This window comes from Chanodichthys erythropterus, chromosome 24 (assembly GCF_024489055.1).
Source record: "Chanodichthys erythropterus isolate Z2021 chromosome 24, ASM2448905v1, whole genome shotgun sequence".
Classification (NCBI taxonomy): Eukaryota; Metazoa; Chordata; class Actinopteri; order Cypriniformes; family Xenocyprididae; genus Chanodichthys; species Chanodichthys erythropterus.
The window spans coordinates 24,502,253-24,523,291 of NC_090244.1; the positions used below are offsets into that span (position 1 = coordinate 24,502,253).

At 35.3% G+C, this 21,039-nt stretch overlaps 1 protein-coding gene across 1 annotated transcript in view; it reads left to right on the forward strand.

The window, feature by feature from the left end:
• The first annotated feature begins 3,736 nt into the window (after positions 1 to 3,736).
• The window catches only part of gse1a (Gse1 coiled-coil protein a), a 40,500-nt gene continuing 23,197 nt past the window's right edge, over positions 3,737 to 21,039 (forward strand). Inside the window, exons 1-2 of the mRNA XM_067379525.1 lie at positions 3,737 to 3,926; positions 12,318 to 12,515. Coding sequence (XP_067235626.1) covers positions 12,320 to 12,515 — 196 coding nt within the window. The 5' untranslated portion in view covers positions 3,737 to 3,926; positions 12,318 to 12,319. The remainder of the gene's footprint in view (positions 3,927 to 12,317; positions 12,516 to 21,039) is intronic.

The window sequence follows — 21,039 nt, forward strand, 5'->3', positions numbered from 1 at the left end:
ACACAACCAGTTCTATAAAGCAGCTCAAAGATGCATGTCATGAATCTTCAACTGGAAAGCATATATAGACAGAGTAGAGTTTCAATTTCTGATAATGGAAGAACACGGTCAACAGCTGGGAAGAAGAAGAAGAAGAAGAGTAAGGATGTGGCAAAACAGAGGAAGAGGTAGATAAGGCAAAGGGCGTAGGCACATTTCTGGTGAAATGAGGCCCACTCTATGAGGTCCCACTGTGAACTATGGTCTCAATCATGACCTTACAATGGCTTATGTGGGTCTATATGTGCAGCCGAAAGTTTGGAGAAAAACCTTTTCCTCAATCAATCAAGCAGTTTGTAGATATAACAGGTACGTATTTCAGCAATGTGCACTGCACACTATTGTGCATGCTATAATCTTAATATTACAGTGGCATTTTACACTTACAGTTGCATATTACACTTGCTTTACACTTACAGTATAGTAGGCTAAATGAACATTATAGAGACATACTATATCACTCACATACACATGAATACATATATACAGTGCATGTATAGTCTTGTCTTTTTTATTTATCACAAGGACATTTTACAGTAATTTGTTCACTGTCATAAAAATCATAGCCATAGTTTAGGCTACATCTGAAATATTCATTACTGTTATACTGACGACATTCATCACTGTTATATTGCATTTTGACTATCTTGTTCGAGAACAATGACACAATGAGTTGTTTTTTTGTTGTTGTTGTTGTTTTTGTTTTTAAACAGCATCAATATGTCCAAAATCAATATCAAATGAATGTCAAATTAAGTGTAAGGAATCTGAAATAAGATACTCAAAATTATTTAGGCTCAAAACAACGTAAAAAAAAAAAAAAAACGACATGAAATGTTGCAGTGACACTGTATATCAAGGAGATTTAAAGATGGTGGATAAATTTGGAATGTTTTGATATCATAAATGTGAACTAAAACAGGAAGAACTTTGATGTTGGCTTGACAAAGACTTGCTTGGAAGTTTAAAATAGTTTTAAAAGCATGAAGTCAAACGTTTTTATAACAGTAGGCATATAGTCAGCATTAAGGGTTTAATAGACAGACAGAGAGACTAAGATGATTTAAATTAGACCTTGTCAGACCACCAGATAGATAGATAGATAGATAGATAGATAGATAGATAGATAGATAGATAGATAGATAGATAGATAGATAGATAGATAGATAGATAGATAGATAGATAGATAGATAGATAGATAGATAGATAGATAGATAGATAGATAGATAGATAGATAGATAGATAGATAGATAGATAGATAGATAGATAGATAGAGTTGGATTTTGAACAGTCTTGGCTCATTTGAATATTCTGTCAATGTAAATCTATGGGATTTTTATGATTTTTAATCTTCATTTTTAGGAAAATCGTCCTAGAAAAGTCCTTAGAAAAGATATACTCAGAACAATCTGAAGGTTTGACTCAAGTTTGGGGGTTGTAGATTTAAAGCTCTAGCAGAAGTTAGAGTCAAAAAGTTTGTCTCAGAAGAACAATAATAAGCTTTTTTAAGTCAACTTAATTGGCATTATTAAGACAATGGAGTCTGCCATTTTATTCCAATATTTTTTTAATAATTTAAAAATATTTTAAAATTTTCATGACTTTTTGTCATTTGGTTCAGTTCAATTCAATTTTATTTGTATGAAGCTTTTCACAACACACATTGTTTCAAAGCAGCTTTATAGATAATACTTCTTTTAGTGGTATAAGAAACAATACAGAATATTATCATATAAATTAAATTAAAACTAGTGAAAGTGTGAAAAGTGTTTACTTTCTCCATTGGGTCAAAAGTGCATATAGTTGAAGAAACACCCATATACAGCATATGACAACCACAATATACTGTAGTGATGTATTATAAACAGATAGTGATATACAAAGATATTGTACTAGTGAATTTGTTCAATACTGTGTGTGTAAGTATGTGTGTGATCTGAGCTTTTTGGTGAGCACCAAGGTCAGAGCAGCGAGGTGCATAAATGCATTGTGGGATGCTGGGAGATTGTGTTCCCGCTGAGTAGAGATAAATCATGTCAGTTCCACACACGCTCTTAAAAGCACCAGGAGCACATGTGCCGCCACACCATCATTCCTTCCTGTAGTCGCTCTTCGTCTTCCTCCACTGTGTGTGTGTTTCACAGCTGCAGGTGCCTCGGTAATCAGTTAACTGTCATGCACATGCACACACACATGTGCAAAGAGACACAAAAACAGACACAGATTAGACTGCAGGTACCATTTATACCACACACATAAAAGCATCCTTCTCTCCTCACCATTAGCACGGTGTGTGTCATTTGATCACGCATTAGACACACACACATGCATACTAACTCAAGGATGCCCTGCAGGTGTAGTGTGTGTGTGTGTGTGTGTGTGTGTGTGTGTGTGTGTGTGTAGTGTGTGCCCAGAATCAGTTGGAAATGGAAGCTTATATATGTGCCAGGTTTTAAACACTTCCTTGTCTTGCCTTTCTGAGAGAGAGACTATGGTAAAATCTTAGGAGAATACAGAGTTACATCATTTTTACATCTTCATTTATTTTGCATAAATATCTCTGCATAATTTAGAGTGAGCTTGTTTTTTTCATATGTGATTCTATTGTTTATGAAGCATGAATCTAAAACTAAGTCCTTGAATGTCCCTTTTTAGAATTATTACTATGATTTAAAGTAGATGTAATATATTTTTCTAAATGCAGACAAGATATTGAATGTGTCGTTTGCATTGGTATAAAAATGATTGTGGTAGCAAATCTTGTAAGCAAACTATAATTCATTCAGCATCATATATATGATGTAATTTATGTAATATAGAATTTATTTTATATTTATATATAACATATTTTACAGATTTTTAAATTATACAGTTAGATTTTTAATTAAATTATATATGTTTCATTATTTAAAATATAATTTAATTAAATTAAGTATTTCTTAAAAATTCTTGGTTATTTTAAAAAATTAAATAAAATTATATAGTTATATAATTTATATATAATTTATGATCTTATATGCATATATATATATATTTCACAATAAATCTATTTTATTTCACTTTTAATTTGATTGTTTTTATTTTACAATAATTTATTTTAATTTAACTATTTTTCAATTACTAAATAGCTTTTCAATTAACTCACAATAACCCTGCAGTTTGTGAAACCCTGATGTAATGTAATATTTAATGCACTTCATGTTGTTGATAACAAAGAAAGGAATATATTTTCTTTCTCTTTGTATTTTTATATCAATATGGTACAAGATTATCCTATTTAAATCAATTTGATTAACGAGTTAGGTAATCTAAAAATAATCAAAAAGTAGTCCGATTACATTACCTTAAATGTGTAATGTAATGGATTACATTAGTAACTACAATTTTTTTTTTGTCATGTAACTGATTACAATTTGTAAGTAGGCCTAATCTACCCAGGACTGGTTATGATTATTTTGTTTGTAATATGTTTTTATACCAAACACTATAGTGAATAAAATAATTCTAACAGGCAATACACCTTTTTTGCTGGATTTTAGGAGCCTAGACACTGATTTTTATGTTTGTGAATTTACAACATTTATGCTATAGCATTCCTTCGAGATGAACACACCACACACACACACACACACACACACACACATGAGATTTCCCTCAGTGTGGCATGACCTCCGTCAGTAGGAGGTCCGTCACCCTTGACTGTGGCTCTGCCTCCGGGGCGGATCAGTGGAGCAGGTGCTGCTGCTGCGAGTCTCTAAGCGCCGCCTTCACTCACTCCACTGCGGCTCACTCAGCGCTCTCTCGATCGCTGCGCTGCCTCCGGAGAAACGCGATGGATTTACTTCAGCACTAAATACGTGGGAAATACGCTTTTCTTCCGTGTTAAGGTGAGTTCTCGCACGCGGGCTGTGATAAAGAGGCTTCGGCTGAAGTGAGCTCCGCTTTTGCGTGCGTTTGTTACGGACACCATCGCGTGCCGGATAGCTGCGTGATGTGGGGCGCTTTGTTTTCATTCATAGTCATTCGTGGTCCATCCTGCAAGTGTACAATTATCTTATTATTGGTCATTTTTATTCAGTTATTTTGCAGTTGTTTTATTTGAGCCTGGGATGCTAAGATCTTCCATGAGAGATAGTGACTTTTTTGGGCTTTGTTATTAAAAAAAAATATATGCTTGATGTGACCTTTGGTTTCTATTGAGACTCATTAATATTTAAAACTGTTTAACAGTCTTCTCTGAGTAAAATGCTGGATTTTCAGGCTGTGAGTAAGTGGTTAGGGAGTCGTGGTGAGTTATGACCTTCTGCTTTTCTGTCACCTCAAGGTTAATTTTCCATCCATCTCAGACATCTTTTATGGATCTTGTGCAAATTAGTATAATAACACAAAATATTATGTGGATTTGTCCAGATTAAATGCTTAATGGATATGGCTGATCTCAAAAAGCACAGAGAGAACTCACTAAAACATTTAAATGTTATATTTAGACAGATTTTAGTATATAATATGACATCTATTGGCTAGACAGATTAATCTGCCATTTTTGTCTATGAATAATAAGCATTTTATGAATTGTGTAAAATAAGCATTTCAGTCATTTTGTTTAGATCTGAAATTGGCATTTATTTGGCCATCCAACTTTGTTTATCAGTATCAGTATCATCCAATTAAAACCCATACTGTTAAACCAGTAACTGTTGGTTTGGTCACATCCTGTGTGTTCCGCACATATAGATGTGAAGTTTTTGAAGTGTCTTGTTTCCTCTTCTGGCTTTTCGTGTGGTCAAATAAATGTCAGTGTACCGTGGAAAGTCATATTTACCCAGCAACCTGTCTATATTTACCTATATGTGTACAGACAGAATGTGAGCTGCATTATGCAGTCTTGCTGAAATATCTTTTTTAAATAACTAACGGCTGAGGTTTTATTGGATTAGGTGTGAAACTGACTTGTAGTTTGTGTTAAACAGGAAAGACTGGATGAGTTGGATGTTATGAGAAGGAGTTGTTAAATGAGAAGTTACAGTAATTACATGCACACAAAGTCACACGTTAAGGCTTCATTAAGTCAGTAACAATTGCAAAACTCGTAACATCACTGCTTAAAAATATACTAATGCCAAAGCACAATGTAAGTATAATATAATAAGTACAAGCTTGTTTTGTGGTATAATACTACACTAATAGTTAGATTGTTAGTGTATCTTGAGAGAGGATCAACGTTGGTAAAGAAACTCCTCATTGACCATCTGACTCCACTAGACTCATATTTGCTCATTAACCAGCTTGAGAACGGATATTTATGTTCTTGAATGCAATTGATCATTTGTTCTTTGACCTTTTTAAGCAGTTAAATTTTCCTGGAAATACCTTGGAGTGTTGTAAGATATGATACATAAAGGTATTTTATGTAAAGCATTACTTTTTTGATCAGTCATGGTTGAGTAAACAAACGGGTGTAAAATATTATTTTTTGTGAACGATTTTTTGAAAAATAATTGTTTTTATTTTAAAAATGCTAATAATTTATTTACATTTAAAGTATAATTTATTGTTATTTAATGTATTATATGGCTTAAAATCTACATTTTATTGTGAGATGTGAGGTTACATGGTAACTTCAGCAGCTTGATTTTATGGTTCAATAGCTGGAGTAGTGTTTTTGATAATCTCAGGTTTTCCAATTGATTAACAGGGTGTTGTGGATGGATTAAAAATGAAAAACCTTGTGCCAAGTGTGTGTGTGTGTGTGTGTGTGTGTGTGTAGTCAGCAGAGTTAAACCCTCAGAGATGGACTCTATTGGGATTAGCTCAGATTTCTGCTGCTCCTTTAACTGATGTTGGTCAGCTGCTATATGTATTTACACACATACACACATCAGGTGTTTGCTCTACAGTGGTCCTCAATTTGGACACATCTGTTGGGCTGAAGTGACAGGAGAATGTTAATACTATTACAATGTTTTGGCATCTTAAAGCTTAAGACAAAACCTACCTGAATTATTAAAAGTGTTGAAACAGAAAGTTAATGTGGCCTTAAAAGAACCACATGTAATAAGATGCAATGACACAGGTAAGAGGGGGAGAGAGAGTGGTCAAAAGCTTGACTTAATGACCAAAAAACATGTGCCTCCAGTTGTCTAAGAAAGGGATATGGCAAGACATGAAAAGATGAGAGGATCCCCATCTTTTTATCTTATGTTTGACCTCAGAAACCCTAGATATTCAAAATGTCCAATCAGCACTGCATACATAGTGACAGTGGGCATATTCCCAAAGCATAAACACTTACCCAGCATACTTTGATGTCTGTCAGCAGTTTTAGGGGCTTACAGATGCCAAGCATCCCTTTAGATGGGACAGCATGGGTTGTAACAATAGCTTTCACTTTTTTGTTGGACATTTCCTGCTGCCCAAACACACACAAAGCTGTGGGTCCAACTGATAAGAGTATTTACTGTATGTTGTAAATGTTTACACTGTGTCAGAGAACACATGCTTCCATACCTGCCAGGTGAAGTTCCAGTAAGTGTAAACTTGGTGCCTTAAAACTTCTTCATTCTGTTGAGCGTGTTTTTTACAAGTCACAACCTTCTGAGCTAATGGTTTGAAGTTGATTGCACAGACACAAACGTTTCTATAGTGGAGCATCCGTTTATCAGTAGATGATGGCGATGCTTGTGATAACATAATGCAAATTTTTATTATTCATTTATTTGAAAAATAAATGAATTTTAAAAAATGTTAATTGAAAAAAAAAATGTATTCTTGAAAGTAACGTTTTATTAGGAAATTTGACCTAATGATGTCATAGAGAGGACTCTTATAGACCCCATGATTGTGATGTTTTTACGGCAAGGCAAAGTTATTTCAGGTAGCCAAATATCATGTGGTGCAACTCCCCCCCCCAAAAAATAGTGACATTTATGAATTAATTAATTAATATTAATAATTATGATATTTGTAAATAAAATACTTTCTACCTTGATTATTTTTTTTACACTCCTATTTATCATTTAGGTTATACAGCAGCAAAAACAACTTTATACATGTAAGATTATGTCCATAAAAAGTCTTTGACGAAAAGGTGTGTTTTGTGAATATGGGAGAACTAGATTTCTTTACTGTATATCTGAAGTGTTGCTGGTGATCTGCAGCATTTACTGTATAGTTTAATGTGGTAAATTTGAGGTACCTTGCATGTTTGATGTGGTTCTGTGCATAGAGAAGTTACGTAAAACCTGCTGAAGATTACTCTATAGACTGTAATGCTTCATTTATGTTCATAATCCTTTCAAAATGACTAAGAAGAAAGTATGCATGTAATTACCAGAACAGGAGGTTGAGGATATGGGTCAAGTTATAAGGTTATACCACAAGAGCTTTGATTATCAAGACCTGTAAATGCTACAACATTTGTGTATATATAGCTATGCTCAGGTATCTAAAGATGAATCATCTTGTGTCTTCAAACGTGTCAACAAATTGCAGTGCTGATGGATGTGTGCATAATGAGAAAAAAAGGAATGTTAAGTATGCTAGTAGGAAGTTTTATATATAAATACCTCTTAAACTTCTTAGGCTCACACCCAAGAAGTTTTATATATATATATATATATATATATATATATTTAAAACATCTTGGGTGTGAGCCTAAGAAGTTTAAGAGGTGAAACCAGAAAATGTGTGTCTCAAGATTCTAGGTTCAGTGTTTGATTAGGAAGACATCTAAAATGTGCAGTGGGGAGGGTACTCCAGGACCAATGTTGGGAAATACTGAGCTAGGAGACTACAAGTAGCTCATCCATGGGGTAAATGCTTTGTTAAATGAATGACATCACTTCCAGGGGCCTCCAAAACCTGATTTTAGCCACACTGTCTAAGACTGTCCGAGACTTAACATAATGGGCCCTCAGCAAATACAGTGTGAGCAGATCACAAGGGCCTCTGGACCCTCTGCACATACAGTGTTGGCTGACCACTAGAGCCAGTGTGCATATAATACAAGTGGGATATGTGGCCCCCTTGGTGCATACCATGACGAGGGCCCCTCGGAGAGTGCAGTCTGACCTGAACACCAGGTCCCCAAGTACAGTGCAAGCTTAACCCCAGGTCACCTCCATAGAAGTGCCCAGAGGCCTTTTGGGATAATCATTCTGCCCAGCCAGAAATTGTGTCTTAAATTAGATTGACTTAGACAGAACCAGAACATGATAGAATTTCTGTAAATAACATAATATTTGTTAACTCCAGTCCTTAAGACCCACATCCCAGAATGTTTTTGATGTCTCCCTATTTAACACACCAACAAAATGATGAGTTAAACCAGGTGCTTTAATTAGTGAGACATCTAAAACATTCTGGGAGGTGGACTGGAGTTGACAAACACTGAACTAGAGTGTGGATTGTTGACTAAGTTGGCAAAAAAGGCCCCCTTCTACTTGTAAAGGAACCTAAAGCTTGGGAGAACTGGTTGTCAAATATCAAAGATTCTGGAAAAGCTCTTGGGAAGAAGAGTAGCCTAGTCTTGAATTCAAGGTCATCATTATTGAGGTTTATTAGACATATTCAGACCAAATTATAAGACCAAAATGGGGATGAGAGATGAACCGTCAAGTGTGGTCAGAGAAGCCACACAACTGTATATTGGTACAGAGTGATCTGGTCTAAATGGAGAAGTTTAAGGGACTAATTACCAAACCTTGTGGGACACCTGTAGTTTGGGAGCACAGATAACAGAGTGGGTCTTTCAGATTAACTTGGGAAGCCCTGTTATTCCAAGAAAATACAATCCTATATGTGCTAAATCAGCTTTGAGATCAACAGGTTGTAGATAACAGTGTAAATTTCTGCAGACACTTCCAGAAAAATCAATACAAAGTTAATCAAGGACATTCAAGGCTAGTGTAAGGGCTTCAGTTATGGCAAGTAGAGTTGTTTCGGTACTTACATATCGGTCAAAGGTCTTCAACTTTTAAGCCCCTTTAGACCAGTAGCTTTGTGATGAACATTCTCTCTAGTTATCAATCTCTATTGTAGTCAAAACCAATTAGTGCATTTCTCTCTGGAAGTATCAGTACCGTCTTAATCCTCATCCATCTTTAATATTGTCACTGAAACGGGCATATACATACACGGGTTAATGAGCAGAAGGCAGGTGTGTGTGAGGTGCTTTATCTAGTCTTAATGAATGCCGAGGGTAGCAGATCTCTGCGTTGCTCATGCATCAATGCTTGTCTGTCATCATTATGGACATGCATGTGTGTGAGTGTGTTCATTTGTGCCCAACAAAGCACTTTGACACATCATCCATCACCCAGTCTTTTATCCCTGCTGTTTCTCCCATTGAATTTACATGAGCCGGTCATGTTGACAAGGGCTGGGTCAATTTGCATTGGCTGTACTGTTTAATGAACAAGCTTATTAGAGAGCCAGTGGGGAGCAGAGGACTGTGGGACTGTTTTTGCTGAGTCGAACCACTGCTAAAGCCTCTGGGAAAAACAGCACAGCAGGATTTCATCTTTGAGAGAGAGGAGATCTTCACATAACAAGCCTTGGGTGCTTTTAGAGAGCCATTTTAAAGATTTGTTAATTCATTCTGGGCCAGCTACAGATCTGATGATTTTAGTACAGTATTTGTTTGTATATTTGACTGTACTCAAAAGTGTGAGGTTAATAAGCCACAGACCTACAGAAAATCCTGCTAGATCAGGGATTAAAACTCTTATGTGGTAGTTTGAAGTGTAGGTGCATCTGTGTGTGAATAGATTGTGCAATGGTGTGGAATATTTTGCTAAGCATGCCAGTTGACTAATTAACTCCTTTAATAAAGTTGTAGGTTATGTTAAAAACTGCATTGAAGCACCAATTTTTTATGTTGTCAGTGCAATAATATAGTTCAGGGAGAGATTGGAACTTCATTCTTAGTTAAAAGAATGCTGTGGAAAAATCTATATGAAAGTGGAATAATTTGTACTTTTATTGTATGTTGTTTTGGGGGGATTGACAGTTCTATAGTAATTCCTATTTACTTAATTGTAAAACATTTTGCAAAATATCTCCTTTTTTGTGCTCCACTGAACATGAAAGTCATACAGGTTTGGAATGACTTTAAATGATGACAGAATTGTCATTTAATTGTCATTTAAGGCATCCTAGGGAAAATAAATGTTATCTCTCTCCCACTCCTTGACATTACTGCTTATAAATCGCTCTCTGCTCATCTGTGTTGGGTGGGATGTCTCTCCCCGAATGGCTGTGTGTGCCGTAAAATACCTGTGGCTTTTCTCATTTCCACAGTGACCAAAGACTCTCTGTTATCTCTGAATGACACTATCCAGTAGGGAAAGTGTGAGCAGCAGAGAAGAGAGGAAGGGGTAGGGTACGCATGTGAGTTTAGTAGCAGAATTATTGAGAATGTTTGTCAAGAGAAGGACAAGAGATAAAGAGAAGAGGTCTGTTTGAGGCACGCAAATGAGTGGACGAGAGACAGCTGTGTTTCAAGAGCACATGATATGATGATTTGATTGATAAGCCCCTAACAGGATTTGAGAATGACTGAAATGGCTGTTCCCTTATGGCAGGGAGAATACAGTGTCTCGGTTATAATGCTGCACTTTATTAACATTCTGTATGAGGATTATAGCTAACTCTTTGCATAATGTTTTATAAAGATACATTAGATGGATAGATTATTAATTCATTTAACCATATACCTGTTTTTGTTTTTTTGTACTTTATTTTATTTTGCTTTTTTATTTTTTATTTTTAGTTCACTACGAAAGCTCTGAGGCCATACATTTTTCTTAGTTCTTTGTTTTGTTTAACTTCATTGTATTATTTTTTTTTTATATATATATATATTTAGTTTAATTCATAAGCTCTAAGAGTTCCTGATTTCTGTTTTTGTTTTTTGGTTTGTTTGTTTGTTTTTATAGATAGATGGATGATAGACCGATAGACCTGTTTTGAGGCCATACATTTTTAGTTTTTTTTTTTTTTTCTTTGTTTTTGCTTGATTTGTTTTGTTTTCGACTTATGTGTTACAGTATTGTGCCTAAATTATAGTGTAATGTAAGATTAACCAGATTAATCTGTTCAGTTCAACTACAGGACATATTATGTTCTCTTACTCTGCGTGTTTGGATGCGCAAGGCTCCATTAAGTCGTAATGAATTTGTGGCTGATGGCAGAGGATGCTGCTGCCAGCTCTCCTAACTGCCCTAAGTTCATTATTAATTGTTTTGCTCGGTTCAGCAGAAGGGCAAGGGTTGAGACACAGTTTATCACGATAAAGCAAGCTTTTGTTTGTTTCTGGTAGAGACGCTGGCAGTGAGTGATAGCTGGAGGTGTGAGAGAGAGATACACAAAGGAAGGAAGCTGTAAAACACTCACTTTAGGCTTCGAACTAATTCACTTTCAAATGTGTTGGATGTAGTCCAAAATTGTAGTCAGATTGATTCAATCATATTAAAGTTTTTTGACACTGGTTAATGTAGATGTGTTTTCATGAAGCAAATTCCGGATTGCCTAACAAAAATTTTTACAGTGCACCTAAAGGAAGTATTCTCTATTCTCCCCTTCAAATCTTTATTTTAAGAAAAAGAAGAAAACACACTCTGTCTCTGTCTCTCTCTCTCTCACTCCCACACACACATACACACAAATGTGTCTCTTTTATTTTGTTAAGCCTACATTTCTGAAATACTTTTCTTGCCAATTTTGAAACTTTGTTTTCCAGCACTTCTAATGTTACTGTCACTTTAAAATGAATCTCTTCTGTTGTAGCATTTCACTTTGAATAAAATTTGGATAAATCTGCTAAATGAATAACTATAAAATGTAAAACAGTTTTCATGCTGGTGGTCTGATCTTGCAAAAAGTTGAATTCTTCAGGGTTTTTTAGGCTGGATTTGGATCAGTTCCAAACCACTTAATGTATCATGTGCTAAATCATTACAGGCAATGCATGCAAATTCATGTCATTATCGGTTTTGTGCCATTCATTGTTATTAAAGTCCCCCTTTAAATTTATTTTAATTTTTTGCACACACATACACACTCCTTCGTTTTTGAATCAGAGCTTGTGAAAATCAAAGCATGTGGATCCACAAATAAAAATAGAGTGAGCGATTTGATTTCAATCTTAAACTCAAGGCTGTATCTCAGAGAGGGACTGGGTTTGGGCTTAACGCCAACCTCTACGTTTCCTCTATGAATATTCTTTCAGATTTTAAAAGAAACTACAACTGAATCTGTTTGTCTTTTTCTCCCTGCAGGTATGAGCCATGAGCCAAAGTCCCCAGCATTAGGAATGATCTCCACAGCACCATGCACCATGGCCACTGTAAGCCCCCTCACTCCCTCCCCCATCAGCGGAGCAATGATTGCCAACGGAAGCCCAGCATCCCAGTCTGGACACTCTGGATTCGCTGCCGCTCTCCGCAAGCTAGCCAAACAGGCTGAAGAGCCAAGAGGTGAGTGTGCCCTTTCCTCTCATCTGTACCCATCAATCATTACTCTCTTCTTTTTATCATCTCACCCATGATGCCATGCTGAAAAGGCAGTAGTCAGCAGACCTTTACTAGGCTGTTACAGGCTGTTTCTACCCATGTTCATGTCACAGAATGGGTTAAACCAACACCCACAACTACAGTAGGTCTTTCAAAGTCATAAGTAGTTTTTGTGTTATTTAGAGATAAATCTAAGCAGATATTTAATGGTTTTTTTTTCTAATTTGCTTTGATTTTGTGTTTATTTTTGCTTTATTTCTGATTTGTTTTGTGACTGCATTTTCATTTATTTTTGTTGTTTCTGCTTTGTTTTGCATTTTGTTTTGTTTTTAGTCTGATTTTTGTAATTTTGTGTTTTCATTTGTTTTTCTTTTGTTTTGATGTTTTGTTTTGTTGCTTTTCATTTTGCTTTGTTTTTGCTTTGCTTTTTTTGTCTTTGTTTTTTTGTTCTTTCGTTTTTTGAAAAAACAAAACAGTAACATTAGCCACCCACTTACATGGTCACTGATGCACTGTAAAAAATGTATGTAAAATTTACAGTGGTTGCCAGCAAGCCTGTAAATTAACAAGGGTATCATAAATCATCAACTACAATTATACTGTAAAAACACTGTTATATCATGCACTGGGTTAAAACCTATGTTAACTCATTTCATTTGTGGAAACCGATTGCCTTAACTTGGTCAATTGCCATTTAATATTTATACTTAGTAATGTGAGTATATTAGTACTGTGAACTTCTTAAATAAAAATTAAATCTAAAATAATCTAAAATAAAAAATCTTCTTAAAATAAAATCAACTTAAATGAGTTAACTAGAAACATCAATTTAACTCAAACCTCTAGCTAACTGCTAGTTAACAACAGCACACATGCATGTGGTAAAGTACTTAGCAGACACATTATCACTGCATCAGCAACTATATTATGCATTGTAGCGTAATTACCATTAGCGTAGTTGCAGTAAGTCTTTTAATGCAAAATGTAAACAAGCACACCGCCATATGTATGCGTGTAATATGGACAACCATTCTTTGCTCAGCATGTGTATGAGTGTGGGTGGTGCTTTCTGTCAACAAATTGTGAATAGATTTGAATAATATTTGCATATGGGTTTGCAGCATTTCAGATGGCTGGCACAACATTTAGCTGCCCATCTGTCTGTGTAATTGTTGTAGTCAATGCCAAAAAAACACACACACATTCACACAAAAACTCTGTTAATGCTCATTACATACAATATCAAGTCCTAGATGGTGTTTTCTGCTGTTGTCTTGCCGTGGCATGTAAGATCTACAAAATTGTTGTCTTTCAATTTTTCCACCCTACATTGAGAAAGACAAGCTATTCAGTTACATTATGTTGTGAAGAAAAACAGTGCAGTTTAACAAGCATCTTGAATGATCTAACACTGTCTAAAGCTTTCTCAAGAATACATGGTTTGGCCATGTGTTTATTGACATGATCCATTGTGAGTGATCATTATATTCTTCTCTCTAAAGCTTCGAGACAGACAGAAACGGATTATATTGATTGGTTAAGAGCTTGTATGCCAGTAATTTCTATAGACCTTCTCTAAGTGTCTTTTTACTGCTGTCTCTGTGAGTTTATCACACTGTGCATACTGCTTTGCCTTTGCTTGTCACTTTATGCATTCATACACTCTTTGACTAGGGTAATTCAATGACAGTCAATGCTCTGTCTCAGATTGCTAAGCCTGTTTGGAAAAGCTGTCTTTTGTTTAAGGCTTTGGTGGCTTTGGGGCTTTTGGGGTGTGTGTGTGTGTGTGTGTGTGTGTGTGTGTGTGTGTGTGTGTGTGTGTGTGTGTGTGTGTGTGTGTGTGTGTGTGTGTGTGTGTGTGTGTGTGTGTGTGTGTGTGTGTGTGTGTGTGTGTGTGTGTGTGTGTGTGTGTGTGTGTGTGTGTGTGTGTGTTTCTCCAAATACACATTTATGTGTGCACACATGCTTCTTTTGTGAATGTGTGTCCCTGTTGATGCTTGTAGTAGTACATAACTGACATCCCCTCCCCCCACCCAAACACACACACACACACTCACAACTTTCTTTCTCTCACTTTATTTGTTCCCTCAAGCGTTTGACTGATAGGATGACTGTGAACAATTGAAATATTGCCAGAGGATTCAGATAAAGATATAGTAAATATATAACAGAGTAAAGTAAAACTACATGTTTATATTTTCTTATTAGCTTCTCACCAAGATGCTATAAGTTGTCATGGGTGGTTGTGAATGGTTTTTGCCCATTGCTAGCCTTGTGAAAAAGAAGTCCATTATAGGCTATACTTTAGCATACCTTTTAAAAGCAGCACTTTATTTGACAGTCCTGTTCCTCATACATACTATGTACTTATTATAGTAATTGCAATAACAGGGTAATAACTAGGTTCTAACCCTGAAACTACCCCTAAACCTAACCTTAACCCATGTAGTTACCTTATATTACCCAGTAATGTCTAAGGTAAGTACACTGTAAGTACATATAAGTGCACATACTATAAAATAAAAACGGCAACAAATCTACCTGGTGCAGCCTGGACCACGGAACATAATAAACATGCTCCAGCCAATAATCGACAAGAATGATTTTAAATGTGCGTTCATGACTGTTTCAGGAAGCACGGAGGGGAGGGGGAGGAGGAGGAGGAGGAGGGAGGGTCTAGCTAACCTCTGTTTTGTTTGACAACACTTAGAATGTCAAGAGAAAGTTACTCCACCCAGGATCACTTAGAGCACCTTTAAAAGAACATTTATTATAGAAATAATATACTTTACAAGAATATGCTTAAGTGCAAAATGTGAACTCAGTGTTTTCAGATACTTAATTGCATGTTATGTACAATTAAATAAATACATTCAATTAAATAAATACATTATTATGCATTTTATACATTTATTATTATTTATTTTAAATTCAATTAGTTGAACTTAAAAGTGCTTTTTGACCCATTTAAGTAGGACTTAAGTACATCTGAATGTGCATTTATGGTAAACTAAAATGTAATTTCTATTGAAACTTGTCAAGTTTTTAAATATATTTGAATTCCACATTTGCAGTGATGGTTGCAGTTTAGTACATTTAAAATATATTAACTTTACATGTATGTTACATGTGCTTTAGTGTTATTCAATAAACATCAAATTAAGTGTATCTAAATTACTAAAACAATTGTTTTAAAAAAAAAAAACCTTTTATTTGACATTTACAAAGTGCACTTTTAAAAGTTTGCTTGACAGTGTGTAAAGAAACAGTCATTACATGATCATTTAAAAGGATATTTCACCCAAACATTTAAGTTACCCCATGATTTATTCACTTTCAAGCCATCCTAGGTGTATATGACTATCTTCTCTTAGATGAACACAATCAGTTATGTTATAAATATATAATTTATAATTTATCTTCCAAGCTTTATAATGGTAGTGGATGGCGCTCACGATTTTGAAGCCCAAAAAAGCACATCCATCCATCATAAAAGTAATCCATACAACTCCAGGGGGTTAATAAAGGCCTTCTGAAGAGAAGCGATGGAGCTTTGTAAGAAAAATATCCATATTTAAAACTTTCTAAACTAAAATAACTAGCTTCCAAAAGCAGACGACCATATGCATACTGTGCAAGTCGACTTGTGTCAAAAGAGTTAACTTCTGACAAAAGAAGAATCATGAGAGGCGTCTAAGCTTATGCTACATCCTATGTTGATAGGATGTAGCATAAGCTTAGACGCCTCTCATGATTTAAACAAATAGGGCTGGGCAACAACTTCAAGCTACTCTTCTCTTTTATCGAAATCCTCTGATATTTCTGTTTAAAAAAACTCATTTTACGCTTCTAATTCTTGACCGGTGTGTTGTTTTGCTCTCTGCGCTTCCGTGTTCGTCGTTGCATCATGTGTTGTGTCAGGGGTCACTCTTTCGCCGTAAATCAGTATGTATGTCCATCTGCCGGAAGCTAGTTATTATAGTTTATAAAGTTTTAAATATGGATATTTTTCTTACAAAAACGCATTGCTTCGCTTCAGAAGGCCTTTATTATGCCCCTGGAGCTGTATGAATTACTTTTATGATGGATGGATGGATGGATGGATGTGCTTTTTTGGGCTTCAAAATCGTGAGCGCCATTCACTACTATTATAAAGCCAGGATATTTTTTAATATAACTCTGATTGTGTTAACCTAAAAGAAGATAGTTATATACACCTAGGATGGCTTGAGGGTGAGTAAATCATGGGTAAACTATTCCTTTAAGTTCACTGTTTTTTTTCTAGGCTTGATTGTGTTTATGGGGTGCAGTTTAACATGTATTAATGATTTGTTTTTAAAAAATGGTGTATTTTTCATATATTTTACCTTTATTCTACACCACTGTTTCCCTTCTCCTAAAAACGCTTTGTTGAGTTACTGGTTCTATGAAGCCCCTCCCTCAGAAATACGCAATGGACTGAGATTGGTTAGCTGTCCCAGTGTATTGTGATTCGTTGTCCGGAATACTTTGTCACAATTCACGTTGTCCGGAAACGGCACGCCCCTTACCATTACGGGCAAACGTTGCATGAGCTTCAGTCAAAATCCAGTCTTTACTTCAGTGGAAATGTAAATAATGGCGTCAATATTGCTGTATCAGTTTGAACCTGAATCAGTACCAGATAGCAGTAATGATGAAGAAGGTCAAGCAGAACCTCCGCAAGCATGGCTTTTAATGGACGTTTATGATTGTTAAGTATTTTTGTTTGTATTTGTGTCAAAGTGTTTAGATATGCTGTATATAGTGTTCTGATTAAAGCTTTACTGTAGCCAAATACATGACTGAGTAATATTTTTGTAAAGGTATTGTTTAATTTATTGCATGAACGAGCATGTGGGTAAACACAACATAAAGGCCGTAATGAAACAATGGTGTACACTGATAACAGAAACGCCAACAAACACCAACGCAAGTTTGCTGGTGTTACATAGAAGTTTGTTAGTGTTTGTAGGCATTTGTTGGAGAAGTATGAAATAGAATTTAGCTAACTGGCTAGCAAAGCCGAACCGCGTTGGTCTTTGTTTATGTCCCAGAAACTATATAACTTTATAAAAAAAATAAAACTTACTTACAGGTTGGGGCTCATAAACAGCATCTTCTGCTTTTAAAGTGGGAACTGCTCCATCTTTCAGTAATAGCCTTTGTGTAAATCCAGCATTGAACTTGTAGATTCTGGAAGCTGTCTTCCGTAAAATGTGCAACACAGACAGCTAAATTAGCATTATAATTGTCAGGTACAGAATTAAACATAAATTTTAAACATTATTCCCGAAGTCCAGCATCCCTAGGAAGAAGACTTTTATCCACGCGACATGGCCTCGCACACTTTTTTTCGTGTTCCCGGGGACAGTGTTAATGTTAAATGCAGGGTTTATGATGTCACCAACCCGAGCAGAAGCTTGTTGTAGTCCAAACCGGTCGTTTTTGTAGACATTATACTGCCATAACTTAAGACAATATCTCTGTTTGCATTGAACTTTCAGTGCTGTAACTTTGCAGATACTGTTTATGCTCAAGCAGCAACATTACACATTAACTAAAGTTAAAAAAGTGAAATCGCAATGAACCAGGAAAAGTTTTCGAAAAATATGTAATTTTGGGTATTTTTCACCTGTTTTATTGTCCACGATATGTGGAATCATACATGTCCATAGCATAAACCATGTAGGATGTGCTTCTTTTGCTGCTGAAAAACCCCTAACCATAAGTTTTGGCAATAGTAATAGCAGCGCTTCTCTTTGTATGAACTATTTATTATTAGTTGTCAATGACTTCTAGGTAGAAATATAGCAGGTATGTAAAAGAGTAAAGTAAAATTTAACACAAAGGGAGTGAAGTAGTACAAAACTCAGAGTATTGACTTCTTATCAGCTCTCTGGCAGACACAAGCACTCTGAGGAGGGCTGACCTACTTTACTCTTTGTGTTGGGTGTCTTATATAGATACTGCTTTTAGCGGCAATGGGTTTTTTCTGCTCTTGTGTGGTTTCAAGCCTTGTGTAAGTTTCTGTCTTAATGAGGAAAGTCACTTCTCACACACTCTCACTGCAATTGAAACCACAAGAAGTGCAGATTATGGAAGGGATAATGTACAGTCAGCCATTCATTATTGCAAGGGTGATCAGATCTTGTATCTTGCTGTACATTATCCTGCTTATTACACAGCTATAGTTGCCATTGCCAAATAGATAAATACATGGATGTGGACTATTGATTTGAGCTCAAATGATTTCATTACCACCTCACTTATAAAATCCCAATTTAGCCATAATTACAATGCAGGAAGTAATCTGCCTAGCAACTAGAACACTGTTACAATATTAAAATATTAATTAATATATTATATAGGCATTTTTAATCTGCAATTCAAGCTCACATATTTACATGTCTTCCACTCTCATCCAGGTCTTTGTCTTGTTTTTTCAAGTGACATTTTTGTTTTATTGCTTCTAGTCATCTCTCAAAAGTTCATATCATGAACTAAATACCGAAGTCCTCCAGGGCTGTTTTTACTGCAGTTGGTTGCTAATAGTTTTGATTCGTAAGTTAGTGCCAATTAATTATATAATTTGATTTGATATGGAAATAGAGAGACTATAGAACGATATGAGAGATATTAAAGTAAACGTACCATGCAGTATATTGAATTGAAACACTATGGAAATACTATTTAGTCGACATTATACAAACATATTTGATTGCTCACTGCTGATATTAATCAGAATTAAATATTCCAGAACACTGTGTATTGAATAGTCATATACATTTACATTTATTCATTTAGCAGACACTTTTATCCAATGTGACTTAGATATAATGTTAATGTAAAGTTTCTCTCTTTATACATTTTGTTGTGAGACACAAAGAATGTCTTCGTTTTGGATTTTGGAGTGTCTTAGGCAACTCTGATATGTATGTGTGCATGCTTCACATACACGCGCACACGCACACACTCAAATTGTCTTTGATCACAGTAAAGCGCTGCATTACTGCGGTAGGGGTTTAGAGGAATGAGTGCATGTTCATGTGTGTTTTCCAAAGGGAGATGGCAGTGTTTGTTTCTTTATCTCTTTAAACTGGCATCTGATCTGACAGCCTAAAGGGGCTTTGATAGCAGCGAGGTTGGCAGTCAGGAAAGTGATGTATGTTCACTTCATCTGACAAGTTGTTAGTTCTGTCTGGCATGCACACATATACAAATACATCCCCCTTTCTTTGCCACTTCTACTAGTCTAGATAGTCTGTTGTTGCCTCTGATGTTATTATACATCTCTCTCATATTGTAGAACGTTGCACTTCTTTGTCAGAACCTTGCGTTAGCAGTTAGCGCATGTACTCCAGGCTCATTGAGCTGTGGAAGATTCAGGATTGAATCCAGGATGAGAGAGAGAAAATGTTTTACCCACTAGCTGTTTGAGAACGCTTTTATTTTGTTTGTTTGTATAATAATTATTAAATAAGAATTATGTAATAATTTATTTATTAAATTAATTATATTTAATAATGTATGAATATAAAGTGAGTGTGTGTGATTAATATAAATATATATATATATATATATAAATAACATAACATATAACACATAGCATAACATATAACACATAGCATAACATATAACACATAACATAACATATAACACATAACATAACATAACATAACATAACATAACATAACATAACATAACATAACATAACATAACATTAGGGGTGTGACGAGACAGGTAGCTCACGAGAACGAGATGAGAAAAGACAATATTTTTACACACTATTTTTAAGAAATCCTCATTTCAGTTCTCTTTAATGAGTATGAATTATCATATGCATAAAAGACAACAATACTCAAGCACTGTAAAAGGTCAACTAACTCAACTGACTGAGTAGGCTCTTCTGTATGATTTCAGTCTCTTCAGACCTTGCTGTACATGATTTATGCTTCTACAACATTTGACCTCTTAACTGAACTCCTTTCCACAAACTGATCATAGAAATAAAAACAGTATAAATAAAAATTGTAAAACTTTACAATAAGGTCTCATTTATTAACATTAATGTATTAACCAACATCAACTAACAATGGGCAATATATTTGCTACAGTATTTATTAATCTTTGTTTATGTTAGTTAAAAAAAAGTCATTCATTGTTAATACACTGTGAACTATCATGAACTAACTAATGTTAACAAATGAAACCTTACTGTTTGTGCTTAATAAGATTAAGAGAAAACTTTTTTTATGGTAACACTTTACAATAAGTGCAGCCATAATCATACTCTCTCAATATTCAAAGTGCAAATAAGACCACATTTTTCTTTAATACAGAGCTAAGAGATGGTTACAACTAGGTACATAGCCCAGCCTAAAATAGCTTTCATATTGAGAGAGATTTGCATTTATCAGGGAGCCGCTTTCAAAATGCAGGGTATTGAAATCGCGTTTGAATGCGCCCT